This window comes from Narcine bancroftii, chromosome 3, assembly GCF_036971445.1.
Source record: "Narcine bancroftii isolate sNarBan1 chromosome 3, sNarBan1.hap1, whole genome shotgun sequence".
Classification (NCBI taxonomy): domain Eukaryota; kingdom Metazoa; phylum Chordata; class Chondrichthyes; order Torpediniformes; family Narcinidae; genus Narcine; species Narcine bancroftii.
In genome coordinates, this window is record NC_091471.1 from 100,912,655 (window position 1) to 100,929,098 (window position 16,444).

Genomic DNA, 16,444 nt, shown 5'->3' on the forward strand with positions numbered 1-16,444 from the left:
ATGCTCCAAATTGATTGGGCATTATTTAATATCAATTTGTTTTTTGGCACCTCAATCTCTTTTCTAACGAGACAACTGAAATGCAAAGAACAAAAAGGCAAGTTTCAACCTGCACTGCTGAATAGTACAAAGCAAGGTTGAGTTAAAAGAGTTTGAGAAGTGCTCACGTTGTGCTGGTAGAGCTCTCAATTGAGGCGTGTTCATTCTTTTTTTCAAGTTATTTAACTTCAAGCTTTTGCCAAGAAAATGTTGAATTCTGTGCACATTCAATGCTAAAGGTTGCTTCAGAGTTGTTTGGCAGACTAGTTCAATTAAGCAAATTTGATTTGAGTAGTTGAATTTCTTGCTCTCAAATTAAAGGAATCATGGTCCTATTGAATGAGCTAGCTAGAAACTCAGAGGCGTGTTCATCATTTCGAACTTCATTGGAAAGAAGCTGTGTTCCCAATGCAACTCCAATCACATGAAATTAATGCCCCAAATTTGTATTCATGACTAAATTAATCAATCAGGACAACTGTTAGATGCCTATGCATTTATCTGTTCTGGCTTCCTGCTGGAACTACGTAGTGGTTGCTAATTAGATAGATCCTTTGTCTCAGCAGTGAGCCTGGCACCCAATGTGTTTATTGGAAGAGAGGGGTAATTGAGGTTTGGTGCCAGATAACCAGGCACGGGCATGCCTGGTCTCTAAAATAGTCAAATATTTGACTGAATAAACATTCTTCATTGTCATTGCATTTACTTTGACTTTATATTCCTCTCCTTCAATGTCTTTTACTGTGATGAGCTTTTTGATTAACTGTTACAGCCGATGGACTCAAGGTATGTCTGTTCCCCCAACCTGGTGTAATCTAGCAACATAATCTTCACTTCAATGGGGGAAAGAAAATCAGAACTGCCTGTTCTCATCAAAGAGTAGCAGTTTAAAATAAGTGATACAAAACCAACCTGATGTGAATTTGACTCACCTCTGAATTCTTCAGGTCAAAAGAATAAACTGATTGCTTACGTTGAGGTGTGTATGAAATCGAAATTTATAGGAAGCACTGAAATATATGTTTCATGTCAGGGTATTGGTCACATTCCCCATCTCAATGTATAATATCCTGGTAGACGCCCGGACTTTCCAGGCCGTTCACCTTGACGCCTCCCGCACAGAGCAGCCGCAGATGGCCACAATCAGCACGCCCAGAGACAAGATCCAACGAATCCTGGACGAGTTCCCGGCCCTCCTCAAGCCACAGTTCTCCGCTGCCTCACCGCGCCATGGGATGTTACACCACATCCCCACCCACTGGTTCACGCCAAGGCACACCAGCTCCCTCCTGACAAGCTCCAGGTGGCGAAGGAAAAGCAAAAGAAACCTCAACTTATTAACAAAACAGAAAATGGCTTCTCGTGAGTAGATGCCACATGACGCATTCAAGATCTTGTCTACAGTTGCTAAAGGAACTCAACTAGCAATGGCTGGTCACTAATGTTTTAGGATAAATAGAACTAACAAGAAAATTATATCTCTTGTGTGTCTGCCAGCATTAATGTTCACTAGCAGACTCAGCAAATTATGGATGGCTCTAGACTGCACGTCAACTCTCTGTAGTGAGAAATGATGTCTGGAACAGGAATTTTCTTTTTTGAAGTGGCCCAAGGTCATGTGATGTCACGGTATTTGTTTCTCTACCTGACAGGCAGCAACAAATAAGCCACTGGTCAGAATACAATATTAATTTTGGACAATCTACTTTCAACCAAAACTTTCAATGAGAAGTCAGTTACACTGGCTCCAATAAGTTGCTCAAGCAAATATCTCAACACCTAAGAGGTTGTACAGGAAGTTTAGCAACACAGACATTAGATTGCAGAAGCTAGAAATCGTTAAAACTGTCATGGCCTATTCTATCATCGGTTTGTTTTGCACTCCGAAAGAAACCAGTGAAGAAGAAAATCATGCAGGATGTTGTTCAGACAGCAGTTTGCTGAGAAACAGCACCTCATTTTGATCTTGGGTACGTTGCAGCCTCGTGGATTGAATACCAAATATTCACCTTCAGCTAACTCACTTTCTCTGCCTGTATTAGCCATCTCCTCTATAAGTCATCCATCTGTGGCATCGCCTCAGTTTTTCTCTCTACCATAGCACAATTTAATCTGATAAACATGTCCGACAGCCCTACCTTTTGCAACTTTCCAGATTTCTCTACTTTCTCTATTTTCACTCTCTCTTTGATTGCCCCCATTTCTTTGCTTATGTTTGTTGCCTATCCTTCTAACTGGCCTTATTGAGTCAATGACTGGATGACCACCACAACTTATTCCCACAGCAAGCTTGCTTCACACTATCAGAGATACTCTCTTTGTTCTATACATTCCTCCCTTGTACTCCTCTGCAGCTTGTTAGCTTGTTTTCTCTCTCAACATTCTATTGAAGGGGGCTTGGCTTGAAACTTTCCATGGATGCTACTTGACCAATTGAGATTTTCCAGCTTATTCCAGCATCTTCTGTGTTTTCAATTGTCAATCAATTTTATATTGCCTGTGCTGCATTAGCGTCTGAGCCAGATTTCAAAACCTGTCATAAACATCAGTTATCTCAGGCAACATTTCCCATTTTTTCAGTTCCAATTTCCTCAAAGAATTCAATGAAAAATTGGACTGTGCAATATTCCACAGCAACCTATTAATACAGTCACCTGCCATCTTTTGCCCTATCACTTAAAAGTCATTGTGAAAATAAGAGCTAACATTTCTCATGCAAATTAAAAAAAGTTAAAAGAAAATGCAAACCTCATCAGATGATCATATTTAAACTTGATGCAGCAATAATATATCCAACAAAAATTCCTCAACCATGATTGCTGACATTTTCCAAGTGGCTGCAAATAATAATAATAAAGCCATGTACCCTAACATGGAAAAATAATTGGGATTCTTCATTATTGTAGGGATTTGTAAGATGAACTTTTGAATGAGTAAGTTCACAACACCAAGGTCCTGCAAAATAGTTTATTTTCAAGTGTAAGCGTCAAGAATAATATTACTGCCTCGCACACAATTCCTGAACAAGGTCTCATTAACATAATACACCATGCTAATGGAGCAGAAGATCTTGAATACAATTTCAAAAAAGACTAATACTACATTCTGGAAACATTAGCTGCCTGAACATTTAAACATTGCAACATTGAAAAATAAAATAAAATGTATAAAATTTCTATTTTTCAGTCACTTGTAACAATAAAAAAGTCATTGACCAACTTTTAGCTGAAATTAGCCAGCTTACCATTGGCATTTGACTGACTGTAAATTAGACCTAAGGTTGCCTCATCATTTACCTCTCAAACACATTGCCTGAATTGCTTTACACTTAACAAATTACATATTTGTAACAATTGTAATTTAGCAAAAAAAAGACAGCTTTGCAAACATTTTTGTCGTGTGGCCTTGCATTTACTGTATAAGTTCAGCAACTATCGCTGGTGTTTGAAGAAGGTCCAATGAACAGTAAATATAAACATCATACACATTTTACCACTGCATACATAGGTATTTGAATTGTTCATTTGTCATATGTACCAAATTTTGTTTTGTGTGCTATTTAGATTAAGTATCAAGTTTAGAATAAAGATACTTAATTTGGGATCAGCTGGATCACACCAAGCTGAGCAGGAAAATCAAGCCTCAAAGAAATCTTGCTCCCCTCAGGCAGAAGTTTCCCTTTGTCCAACATGTGCCTGTGCCCAGCAGTTGTAATGTCAACAAGCTGATTGTGCAGCCAATGACATGAAACAAATCAACAAAGAAACCAAAAATCATTTTTAGTTATTTTAATCTTTATCCAGACCGGAGCATATACAGTGCTGTATTTCTGTAAAATTAAATTGCTTGGGCCAGTTTCCTCGGCAATCATTATGACAACATGCATGCCATCAAAAATTCTCTTCTATCTTGTCAATACAAGATTTTCAGGATATTTTACAGTTCAGTAAAAGTTTAAATTTACATCAGTATGAGTGATCTCAGCTTGATTCTGTGTTCAGTAAAGCTAGAAACAGCACAGACTGTGAGAGCATGAGAGCACTTCCAGAATAAAGTGAACATGCAGGAAAATTTTCAATTTGGAGGGAATAAGATGCCAAATGTTGCCCATATTTAATGCAAGAGTTCTTACTGGTACCTGAGACATAGATAGAGAATTCTAGAGTCCATTCACTTCCACTAATTTAAACAGCAAGAAATAAAAGTGATCACATCTTTAATACTATTTTGGATAACTCATCTCATTTTTGTCAAGTTATAGATTAATTGTTATTTGCTTCCAAAAATAGAAATATGACACTCAAGTATGTCAGGTATCAGTGCAATGACCTTTCACGTGACTAATGTTTACAACTCTATGGTGCAACTTACCTCAGTGTGAAAAAAATACAATTTAGAACTTACCATAGTAATAAGTAAAACAAACATGAATAATACAATGGCATTAACACTTTTGAACATGATTTTTCATTACATACAGGTGTTTTGGTTAATTTCCCTTTGAACTATTATAGCTATTTAGATTAGCTTCTAGAAATTTATACAGTCAGCAGAGATCAGTTTAAAAAAAAAACCCAGGTCAATTAATTATTTATATCTGACTTCAAATGGAATTTGACTAACTGGAATTTAAGATAACTTCATTAATCAATAGCAATATTGGAAGACAGTTAACATAACAATACCAGCTACAGAACGGTGTCTAAAAGGTGCTTTAACATGCAATATCTGCTATTCATAGAAACATTTTTAGTGGACATCAGCAAACATGATTATTATGCAGTTTTGATGGTGTGGGATTACATTGGTGTCAACCTGTACTTAGCTAGCAAGACTGTACAGAGGTAAGAGAATATCTAATGTACTCAGATTTCTATTAGCTTGGCTTGTTTATCATTCCTTTTAACAGCTGCATTGTGTGGGTGTTATATTCACTCATAGCACCGTTGGAACTAGAATGCTTAGAAAAACAGTATATTATCTACAAAATAAATTTGGACTCACGGCAATGCTATTTACAAATGCTGATTTTGATTACTTCTGAAGGAAATTTGATTGGAAGTCATGTCTGAAGTTTGACAAATTCCTTTTTTATCACTCATATGGTTACAGAATGCTGAATTAATGCCAATCATCTGAACAAAATAGCTGGATATCATTCAGAAAAGAGATCTGGAAGAGCATTTTGGATCCATTCCATCACTAGTGCAGATCTCCCTTAAAGAGCAAGCAGGTTTCTTCATACTTCTTGTAATTTAAGTCTGACTATCTTTTTATTTGCTCGATAAATTAGTTAATTCAGCAGAATCTTGATCTCATGCATTTGTTGCAGCAAAGAAAATTACAAGCATAATTGCATGTAGTACAAAATAAAATAACAAATGTCTGGCTGCATGACCTGTGTCCAAATCACTATCCAAGTAGACTTTCAATGAACACACTCTCTGATGCATGTAACCTGGCCACGAGGGCCCACATTATAATAGTTTCCAAGTAGATATATGATTCCAAAATGAATTACATTTAAATGTTAATAAAATATACATTCAGTCATTCTTTTTTCCTGTATATTAGTCTCAGCAGGGCATGTGTAATTTGGACCTTCCTTTGCTTAATGTTAAATTCCCATTCGTTTGTTTTCATCTTCAAAGAACACATCATCATTCACGAGTAACGGCTGGTCTGACGCGTTGCTGCTGCCGGCGGAATTAAGACGTGAGGAGTGGCTCGATAACTTAAGCCTAGTGGTGAAATTTGACTCCAGGTTGGAATAATTCTGCAAAGATAAGTTTGAAAATCGATTGCCAAACCTGTGCAGTATATTTGTACAACTTCTGTGAGTGACTTTTTTTTAATTTGAAACAGTTTATTCTAATTGTCATGCTTTGTTCAATTCTTGCAGCATTGACTCAGCAATAATCGCAGAGAATAGACAGACACCTCTAACCCTCACATCTACATCAGATAGCAATGGAAGAATGCAATGTAAGTTATCATTTTAATTTACCAATTCTTCCATTTTTATACCCAAATAATCCAATGGGCACTTATTGAATAGTATCACAAATCAATCAAATGCAATATCTCCACGAATTAAAAACAGCTTAGAATAATGAAATATTTGCATAGAATGTAGCATAGAAACAAGCCTTTATTCCAGCTAGTCTGCGTCAGCTTCCATGCTCCAGTCAAAACGCTTCCCACCTTTTCTCATTCCAATGCATCGCATAGTCCTCTATGTGCATGCCCAGTTTTCCATGAAGGAGCTCTAGTATACTACGATCCAACCACCGCCCTTGATGGTGTGCTCTGCATTCTTATTGCTCTTTGGTTCAACACATTTACTCCAAATACCCCACTGGATTTCCTAATGACCTTTAGTTATGTTTTCCCCTGAAACATTTTCACAATCTATCCAAACTTTTCATAATATTAAACAACTCTATTCAGTTATGCATCAGAGAAATAAGGTCCAGTCTGTTGATTCTTATCTGATATGTACACTCTCATTTCCCAGTATTATTCTTGTAAAGCTTCACTGGGCCCTTTCCGCTGCCTTTGTATATTTTCATCAGAAGGCAACATCCTAACGATATTCAAATGAAGTGTTGCTTCACTTGAAAGACTGGAGCTCCAAATTGTCATGAGGTAGGAGGTGTGGGCACAATGTGGCACTTCCTGTGGTCACAGAGGAAGGTGCTGGGGGGCATGATTGATGGGGAAGGATGAGTGCATGAGGGAGTCACAGAGGGAGCGACTCCTACGGAAGACAGAGAGGCGACGAGAGATGAAAATGTATCTAGTAGTGGGACCGTTGTAGGTGGTGGAAGTTATGGAAGATAATGCATTGAATACTAAAGCTGGTGGGATGGTAGGTAACAGCAAGGGGAATCCTGTGTTTGTTGCGTCTGGGGCAGAGGGGGCCAGTATAAATGAGTGGGAAATGGAGGAGATGCGGGTGAGGGCTAAGTTGATGGTAGTAGAGGGGAAGCCACATTCGTGTAAGAAGCAGGACATTTCAGATGATCTGAACTGGAAGACATCATCTTGAGAATAAATGCGGTGGAGATTAAGAAATTGCGAGAAGGGAATAGAATCCTTGCAGGGGACTGGGTGTGAGGAAGTGTAGTCAAAGTAGTTGTGGGAGTTAATAGGTTTGTAATATATGTCAGTTGAAAGCTTGTCTCCCGAGATGGAGGCAGAGAGAGGGGACAGTGTTATCAGAGGTGAACCAGATGAATTTGGGATAGGGGTGGAAGTTGGCAGCTAAGTGAATGGAGTTGCCGAGCAATTATGGGTGCATGAGGCAGCCCCAATGTAGTCATCAATGTAGTAAGAGTTGAGGAGCCTTTTCTCTGTCCAGATTACACTGTACGTAGAATATTGCAGCACAATATAGGCCCTTTGGCTCACGATGCCATGCCAATCTATATAAACATACTCAATAGTCTAAATCTTTCCACCCTCACACCAAAAACCATCTATTATTCTTGCATTCTTGTACCTAAGTAGGTTTTTTAAATGTCCCTATTGCACTAGTTTTCACTACCACCCCTGGCAAAGCATTTCAGGCATTCACCACTCTCAGAAAAATATACCCTGATGTCTCCCCTAAACTTGTCTCCCCTAACCTTATACAGATGTCCTCTCACATTTGCTACTATTGCCCAAAAACAGTGCTGGCTGTCCACCCTGAAAATGCCTCTCATAATCTTGCAGACATCTATTAAGTCACCTCTCATCCTCCTTTGCTCCAAAGAAAAAAAGCCCTAATTCCATTAACCTTATCCAATCCAGGCAACAGCCTGGTAGATCTTCTCTGCACCCTTTCCAAAGCTTTCACATCCTTCCTGTAATGAGGTGACCAAAATTGAATACAATATTCAATATATGGTCCAACCAGAGCTATATAACACTGCAACATTATCTTATGACTCTTGAACTCAATTCCCCAACTAATGAAGGCCTGCATACCATATACCATCTTAACTATCCTTTCAAGCTGCACAATAACCTTGAGAGAGCTATGGATTTACACCCAAAATCTTGTCAAATGCCTTACTAAAACCCATATAAACTGCATCTGCCATCCTGCCTTCATGAATTTGTTTTGTCACTTTCTCAAAAACCTTAATTAGGTTCATGAGTCACAGCCTGCCCCTCACAAAGCCAAGTTCTTAGTTTCTGGGCTATTAGGGCAAATCTTCCCACCAAAACATACTAACACTCAGTTACATTACTATGCCTGGACAATCCACCAGCCCAAGACTACATTTGCCATGATCACATGACTTCCATGTTTCCCCACCAGGCATCTTTGTGGTTTGTTTGAATAGTATTGCTAATTATGTGCTAGTCCCAAATTACCAGCACTTTGTGGTGAATCTCCAAAACAATGGAATCAATCAGAGGGTCATTTAAGGTCCTCACTTTGCACATCATTTTTTTTTTATGTTTATGTTACTTTGTTTACATTTTTTCTCTCCTAGATATATATACACTTCCTTCTTGTGTGCATTTTACAGTTAGTAATAAGTAGAAATTCTACATAGCCTGCAGGAAAAAAATATCAGGATTGTATGAGTTATCATGTATGTATTCTGACAATAAATTTGAACTTTTTGAACTTTGACTGGTTCACTTAAAGATCTCGTATAGAAAAAATGATGAGGTTGTCCAAAAGAATGATAAACCCAAAAGGGTCTCCTTGCTGTTTGTTCCAGGGAAAATAATGGCAAAGTTTATCTTCAGTCACTTCCACAAAGTGGCCGAAGAGCTACTCCTGAATCACTGTGGATTCCATTCCTCTAGTGGCACAGTGCACAGGATCTTCACCCCGCAACAGTTCTAAGAGCAATGTAGGGATTAGCATGAATAGGATGGTGTTTCTCAGTATTAAACCTTTGTCTCCATTGATATGTAGGCACAATGAAGTGCTTCCTTCCAACTCAGCTGTCCACAGAAGTCTGCTTCCATCTTCCATTTGCTTCTTGATGGTATGCATGCCATGATGCTAACCAAAGGGTCACAACAGGGTCAATTTCACTAAAGTGCCAGATAAACCCCAATACTTTTCCCCAAATTCTCAATAGAAGGCTGCAACTCACCTCCAATGGTCCTCCTGCAGAAAGGGAATGATTCTCCATAATCAATGGGAAATTATTTAATCAACAGTAACCATACTCCAGAACCAAGATCACCCCCAAATCCAATCATGAAGTTGCAGTATGGAGTCACAAATTGCACTGCATATGCTTAGAGTCAGCATATTCATGGAAGCATCTGAGGGGATAGGCTTTAGATGCCCTCGCAAGATGAAGGTCCACTTGCTGGCTAGGCAGAATTTCTACTTATTAGTAACTTATTAATGTACACATTGCTGTATCTGACCTGACCTTGTGGGTTTTCGTGCAGTTGGATAACCATGTTGAGGAATTTTGGGGGGCATCCGATGCGCTCTAGTATTTGCCAAAGCCCTTTCCTGCTCACGGTGTCGAAGGCTTTGGTGAGGTCAACAAAGGTGATGTAGAGTCCTTTGTTTTGTTCTCTGCACTTTTCTTGGAGCTGTCCGAGGGCAAAGACCATGTCAGTAGTTCCTCTGTTTGCGCGAAAGCCACACTGTGATTCTGGGAGAATATTCTCGGCGACACTAGGTATTATTCTATTTAGGAGAATCCGAGCAAAGATTTTGCCTGCAATGGAGAGCAGCGTGATTCCCCTGTAGTTTGAGCAGTCTGATTTCTCGCCTTTGTTTTTGTACAGGGTGATGATGATGGCATCACGAAGGTCCTGAGGCAGTTTTCCTTGGTCCCAACAAAGCTTGAAAAACTCATGCAGTTTGACATGCAGAGTTTTGCCGCTCTCTGAACCCTTCTCCATTAACAATGGCGTGAAGCAAGGCTGTGTTCTCGCACCAACCCTCTTTTCAATCTTCTTCAGCATGATGCTGAACCAAGCCATGAAAGACCTAAACAATGAAGACGCTGTTTACATCCGGTACCGCATGGATGGCAATCTCTTCAATCTGAGGCGCCTGCAAGCTCACACCAAGACACAAGAGAAACTTGTCTGTGAACTACTCTTTGCAGACGATGCCGCTTTAGTTGCCCATTTAGAGCCAGCTCTTCAGCGCTTGACGTCCTGTTTTGCGGAAACTGCCAAAATGTTTGGCCTGGAAGTCAGCCTGAAGAAAACTGAGGTCCTCCATCAGCCAGCTCCCCACCATCGGGCACACAAAACTCAAAAAACGGTCAACCAGTTTACCTATCTTGGCTGCACCATTTCATCAGATGCAAGGATCGACAACGAGATAGCACACAGACTTGTCAAGGCAAATAGCGCCTTTGGAAGACTACACAAAAGAGTCTGGAAAAACAACCAACTAAAAAACCTCACAAAGATAAGCGTATACAGAGCGTTGTCATACCCACACTCCTGTTCGGCTCCGAATCATGGGTCCTCTACTGGCATCACCTACGGCTCCTAGAACGCTTCCACCAGCATTGTCTCCGCTCCATCCTCAACATTCATTGGAGTGCCTTCATCCCTAACGTCGAAGTACTCGAGATGGCAGAGGCCGACAGCATCAAGTCCACGCTGCTGAAGATCCAGCTGAGCTGGGTAGGTCACGTCTCCAGAATGGAGGACCATTGCCTTCCCAAGATCATGCTATATGGTGAGCTCTCCACTGGCCACCGTGACAGAGGTGCACCAAAGAAGAGGTACAAGGACTGCCTAAAGAAATCTCTTGGTGCCTGCCACATTGACCACCGCCAGTGGGCTGATAACGCCTCAAACCGTGCATCTTGGCGCCTCACAGTTTGGCGGGCAGCAACCTCCTTTGAAGAAGACCACAGAGCCCACCTCACTGACAAAAGACAAAGGAGGAAAAACCCAACACCCAACCCCAACCAACCAATTTTCCCCTGCAACCGCTGCAACCGTGTCTGCCTGTCCCGCATCGGACTTGTGTAAGGTAAAACATCATGAGATGGGAATGTGTAGGGAGTTACCCTGTACAGGGCAGTAACAAGAAGGGGAGGTGTCCTTGTACTCCTGTTAGGTAAAACATCATGAGATGGGAATGTACAGGGCTGTAACAAGATGTAAATGCATCCTTGTACTTACAAGATAAGAGAGACATTGATGGATTGAGAGGCAGGAAGCTAGCAGGGAAAGGATAGCAACAGTTTTAGTCATTGGACAAGTAATGATATGATGATGTTCTAAGCATGTATCCAAGGGTATAAAAAATCACCATTTTGCTGATAACGGCAGAATGCATTCTCCGACTAACTTTGTTAGTCGCAAGTGTTACAATCCGGTAATAAAGAACAAAGAACCCTGATTTCGACTCAGCCTGGTGTTTGTCTCACTCATTCATGAACAAAGCAGACCTAACACTTGTCAGCCACAAACGAGCCTGCAGCTGGCATGGACATTTACCCCCTCCATAAATCTTCGTCTGTGAAGCCAAGCCAAAGAAGAATGTACACAAGAAAGAAGTATAAACACAAAAGAGAAAAGTGTAAACATTACAACACCACCTTTTGACTAAAAGGTTTCCTGGTAAAATCCTGGAAAATATTGATCACCTCCTGACTCCTGGCAAAGACCGATGTTGATAAAGAAATTCATCATCACCTTTAATGAGCCAGCATAACGTCTGGTCAATTAAGTGAAAGGATATTTGAAAATCAAGAACTCCAATTGCCTAAAAATGCATGGTGTATTGAGAAGCACTGATTTTTGTCCTCCTATATGAGTCTAAGGCCATGACTGCCTGCAGCAAACACCTCAAGGCAGCAGAAATAAACCATGAGTGCTGTCACTGGAAAATTCTCCAGTCACTTGAAGGCCGAGTGAACCAACATCAAGGCCCTGTCCCAGGTCAACATCCCTGCACTGAGGCACCAGCTTCCATCATATGACTATTTTTAGGCAGGCTATGTAATTCAGACTTTACCAGGTGAACGAAGGAGTTCTGCAATATTCCCACTAACTCTTGGTGATTCCCTGGTCTATGGCCACTCAAGGTCAAGGAGGAGTTTTTTGGAAGATGGTATTAAGAATTTTGAATTTATGCATCTGAAGCAGATGGAAGACAAGTGGATGTGGCAGCAGAACATACCTTCTGACAAACTACCCTCCTCTAAGCCTGAGCAGGCAGCCCCTTCCCCAACTATGCATCTATGGTTCCCACGTTGCTTCATCAGCCAACACAGAATCCACAAAACCAGAACATAAACAAGTCATCTTCAATTCCAAGGATATTCCTGGCAAGGAAGGATATTTTGTGGCCTAATCAGTCAGTAATTTAAAAATAGTCTATTTTATGGTAACAAATTAGATAGGCTGCACATAAAAATAATTGTTTAAGCAGACATGACCTCAGGATAAAATGTCAAAATAATAAACACATCATACATGGTCTAAATGCATAATATTAAGTTAGTGAACTCTCCAGTGTAAAATGTCACAATACTGTGAAGCGGTTGTGCACAGGAGTTTAGTCAAATACTAACATTTTGACTTTCTCAACCTTGGGGTAAGGTAGAGTTGGGGAGGTTCTCCCAGATTGTTTACATTCTGTCTGGAACACAGTTCAACATAATGACACCATATTTGCAATACTCAGAGGTACTGGAGAAAATCAGCAGGTCCCCAAGCATCCATAAGAAGTAAAAGGCAGTTGACAATTTGGCCTGAACACTTCATCAAGAGAACTGAAAATTAGGCAGATGGCCTGAATAAAAAGATGGGAGGGGGGATGGGCCCAGGCTAACAGACTAGATGTAATAGGTGGATACAGCTGGCAGGGTAGAAGAGAGAGAAGTTGAGAAGTGAAAGGGGGAAGAGAGCAGAGGGCTAAGATAGATAGGAAGGGAGAAGGGAAGGGGTGAGGAGCTGGAGGAAAGGAGGCAGAAAGATGAGGAACTGGGGAGAAGGGTTATCGGAAATTAGAGGTCAATATTAATGCTATCTGGTTAGGGAATGTCAAGACTGAATATGTGTTGTTCCTCCAATTTGAAGATTCCCTCAAATTGGCAGTATATGTCGGCATGGACAAACATATCCATGAGGTGATGGAGTATGAAATTGAAGTGGTTGGCCAATGGATCATCCTTGCTGTATCAGCACAGTGCAAGTGCTTTCCCTTCATTCTCCTATTAGACAGCTATCTCCTTAAGGGTGCTGTGTGACCTGCTAAGTTTCTCCAGTACTTTTGCATATTGCACTAGAACCCATCATTTACAGATTTCACTGTCATCACTAGGGGGCTCAGTGGGGTGGGGTGGGGTGGGGTGGGGGGTAGCACCGGGTGACACCATCAGAAGGGATGACACCAAAATGACTGAGTATAAATTTTTTGTGAAGAAATGTATTAATTTTTATAAAAATATCCTTTTATAAAATATACCCAGCTTACATGTATCAATGTGGTCCAGTCAGAGCCCCCACCCATGCTCACTGCCGCCCTCACCCCCCCCCCTCTCAGACAAACAAGGACCACATCCCTGTATCTCCTATGCTTGGTACACTCATACATGGTGGGGTGGGGGGCGGGGGTGTTGGTGGATGACACCATGAGTTACCATACCGGGTGATACCAACCCTAATGATGCCACTGCCAGATTTTCTTGTTTACCATCAAGCTTGCTCTAAACTGCACGCCTCTCAAAAAATTAGATCTTTATTTTTTTCGGGTATATGGGTGCTTGTTGCTGCAGGGATCACAATGATGCTTTTAAATTGAGATCTATTGCTCACTGAATTTAACATGTCTGGCTTATTTCCCAGAGCTTGAGAAACAGGTCAGAGATGAGATTGTGCAAGTAGACTTGTGAATAAACTTTGTTGATTGCAAATGATGTCTTTGTTTTCACTGGCAAACATTTGGCAGGGAGCTAATTTGTGGATATCATTTTGTTTACCATTTGGATGCTTTCAAGCTGACAAGATTGGTACGAGATGTTTAGCAGAATGCTAGTAGGCTTTCAATATCCATAGCAGTGGCAACATGCCCTGACAGATGCAGAGGTGGAAAGTGGAGAGGGGAAAGATTTCAGGAGGCATTATCATGTCACAAGGTGTACAGATCAAGCCTCTCAGAAGTGTGGTGCCACTGCAGGTAGAGGTTGTCACACCTTCAGAATCCTGGAGTTTGCCGGACCTTACAACCATGCATTACCAGTGATTCTAAGTGTCAATAGTGCCCATAATCATTGTTGCAAGGTCCCCTAGGCATGCACATACATGGAAATTCAAGGACAACCAGTTTAACAGGGATTTTTCATCAGCCACAAAGGATATGATTATCGTGCAACAAGTTTGCACCCACCAGAGGAGGTTCCTCTATTTCCCTTCACCAGTTTTTCTGACAGTTTTATGATGTATTCGTGCATTGGAAGTGTAGCATTCCAGATCTCTTTCAATCATGAAGGAGATCCCAGGGATGGTTGCTGAGAAACAAGGGGGTCAATTGTGGAAAATAATTCTACCAATGAGGCAAGGGAGCATTGCAATGAAGCCATGATTGTGCCTTTGCTCAACTCTGAAAGACTTATTTCAAGAACTTTGCTTGCACTGGAGGTCTCCTGTGCTCAGTGGGCAGCATGTCCAAAATAATACAGATATTCTGTGGGACATAGAGCATTCCAGAACAACAGATTGAAACTGCAAGAGGTTGATGGAGCCCAATCCTCAATTTTGGACAAGGGGATCATAAGTGAGAGAAGCAGGCAAGAGATGAAAAATGGAGGCATCTATCAGCAGCTTGCATTTCTTCTAGCGTGCAAGCAAAGATTGATTTTTTTTAAAGTTTTTCCCAAAATAAAACAAGAAATAAATATCTATAGTCTGGTCCCACTGCTGGAAGTGTTTCCCATCTCCTTCCTTTTCTAAACAATCCCTCTGCCACTTATTGACCTTCCACAATGTACCGACTTTCATCATGAAACTCCCAAAAGGGTGAGGTTCCCAATATGAAAATTAAAGTTAACCACATTATTTTTGTCTAACATTTTAGGTTGATATTGAATCAGTTTTCTGCACAAATGGGACTAGCTTTTGGAGACAACTTGTTAAGCTTACTTGCCCATGCTACCCAAGTTAGTCTCGTTTACCTGCATTCAGCCCATATCCTTCTAAACCTTTTCTATCCATGCCCATCTATACCACTTCCTCTGTCAGCTCATTCCATAACCTCACCACCCATCCCTTCCCCTCCATGTGAAATAACTTTGGAGAATGACAATTTTCTTGCAATTGGGTGGGAATAAAAACACATGCCATTTTTATGCATAATTTTCACAAACAAAGCATTCTGCATAATTTCAAGTATTTGTGTAAGTTCTTGCTGAAATGTCATGGACTAGGAAACTGGACCTAGCATGTCTTATCAGAGATCATTCCAAGGTTGGAATGAACTACCATAAAGTTAGTAATGTTTCTCTATCAGACTCTTCTCAACATCAGTCTCCAGGGTCCAGCATTGGTTGCCATTGTTCAGAATCTGGAATGGTTTGTGCACCACCCTACACACATCTGGCTCACACCATGAACTCTCCTCTGCCCTTCCTACACTCATTATCAGCTTGTGCTCCCTTCTGTAATGTGAGTCATCAAATGATACCTTTTTAACTGACTGTGAACTTATCAAAGTGCAGGAACTTGTCCTTTGAAGTTGGAATCTGAAGGACAGAGATTCTCTTGGATAGTTTCATAAATAGTCTGGGAACGTGTCAGAGATATTGACAATACTCTCAGTAGCTTTGAAAATTCCCTGTCTTTTCACCTCTGACTTAGAGGACCCAGATATGCCCTTCTCGCCAGAGTGTTGTCCTCTGTATTTGTTGAGTTGATTACTTCCTGGTAAACCAGCTCCTTGCCTTGTCCCTTGTTCTTTCTGCATTTTTTGATCTACAGACTGGAAAGCAGACTCATGGGTGGGTGAAGATCAGTTATTTTTCTATGGACACTATGAATTTGATAAAGGAGACATTGAGACAGATCCATTCCATTCCATAGAAACTGATATGTTCATCAAAAGTTGATGAAAGAGTGAGTAATTGGTAAAGTGCAAGAAGGTGTTTCTCAACACAATGGGATTGAAGCATATTGTGCTGATGTTAAAGGATAGTGAGGTGAAAGGTATATTTCTCAGCAAATATACATACTTTCTTGAGCTGGCTTGGTCATAAGTTTCTTTCTCCATACCATCTAAAAATGAGAATAAAGCTCTAGATGCACCCCTCTCTTTGCTGCTCCCTCTAACTACATTTTCTCAGCAAGATCCCAAGGTTCCTTTCACTGATAACTCAGGAAAAGAACTTCCCTCATCTTCCAGTAATGGCATTGTAGCAATTCCAAGGATGCATCCCAAAATCTCACTTCACATTTACTA

At 40.7% G+C, this 16,444-nt stretch overlaps 1 protein-coding gene across 4 annotated transcripts in view; it reads right to left on the reverse strand.

Annotated features, from left to right (window-relative positions):
• Positions 1 to 2,992: 2,992 nt before the first annotated feature.
• LOC138757405 (mast/stem cell growth factor receptor Kit-like) overlaps positions 2,993 to 16,444 on the reverse strand; it is a 101,032-nt gene continuing 87,580 nt past the window's right edge. For all 4 annotated transcript variants that reach the window (XM_069924655.1, XM_069924651.1, XM_069924653.1 and 1 more), the window contains one exon: positions 2,993 to 5,815. In XM_069924655.1, the coding sequence (XP_069780756.1) occupies positions 5,657 to 5,815 (159 nt within the window). In that variant the 3' untranslated portion in view covers positions 2,993 to 5,656. The remainder of the gene's footprint in view (positions 5,816 to 16,444) is intronic.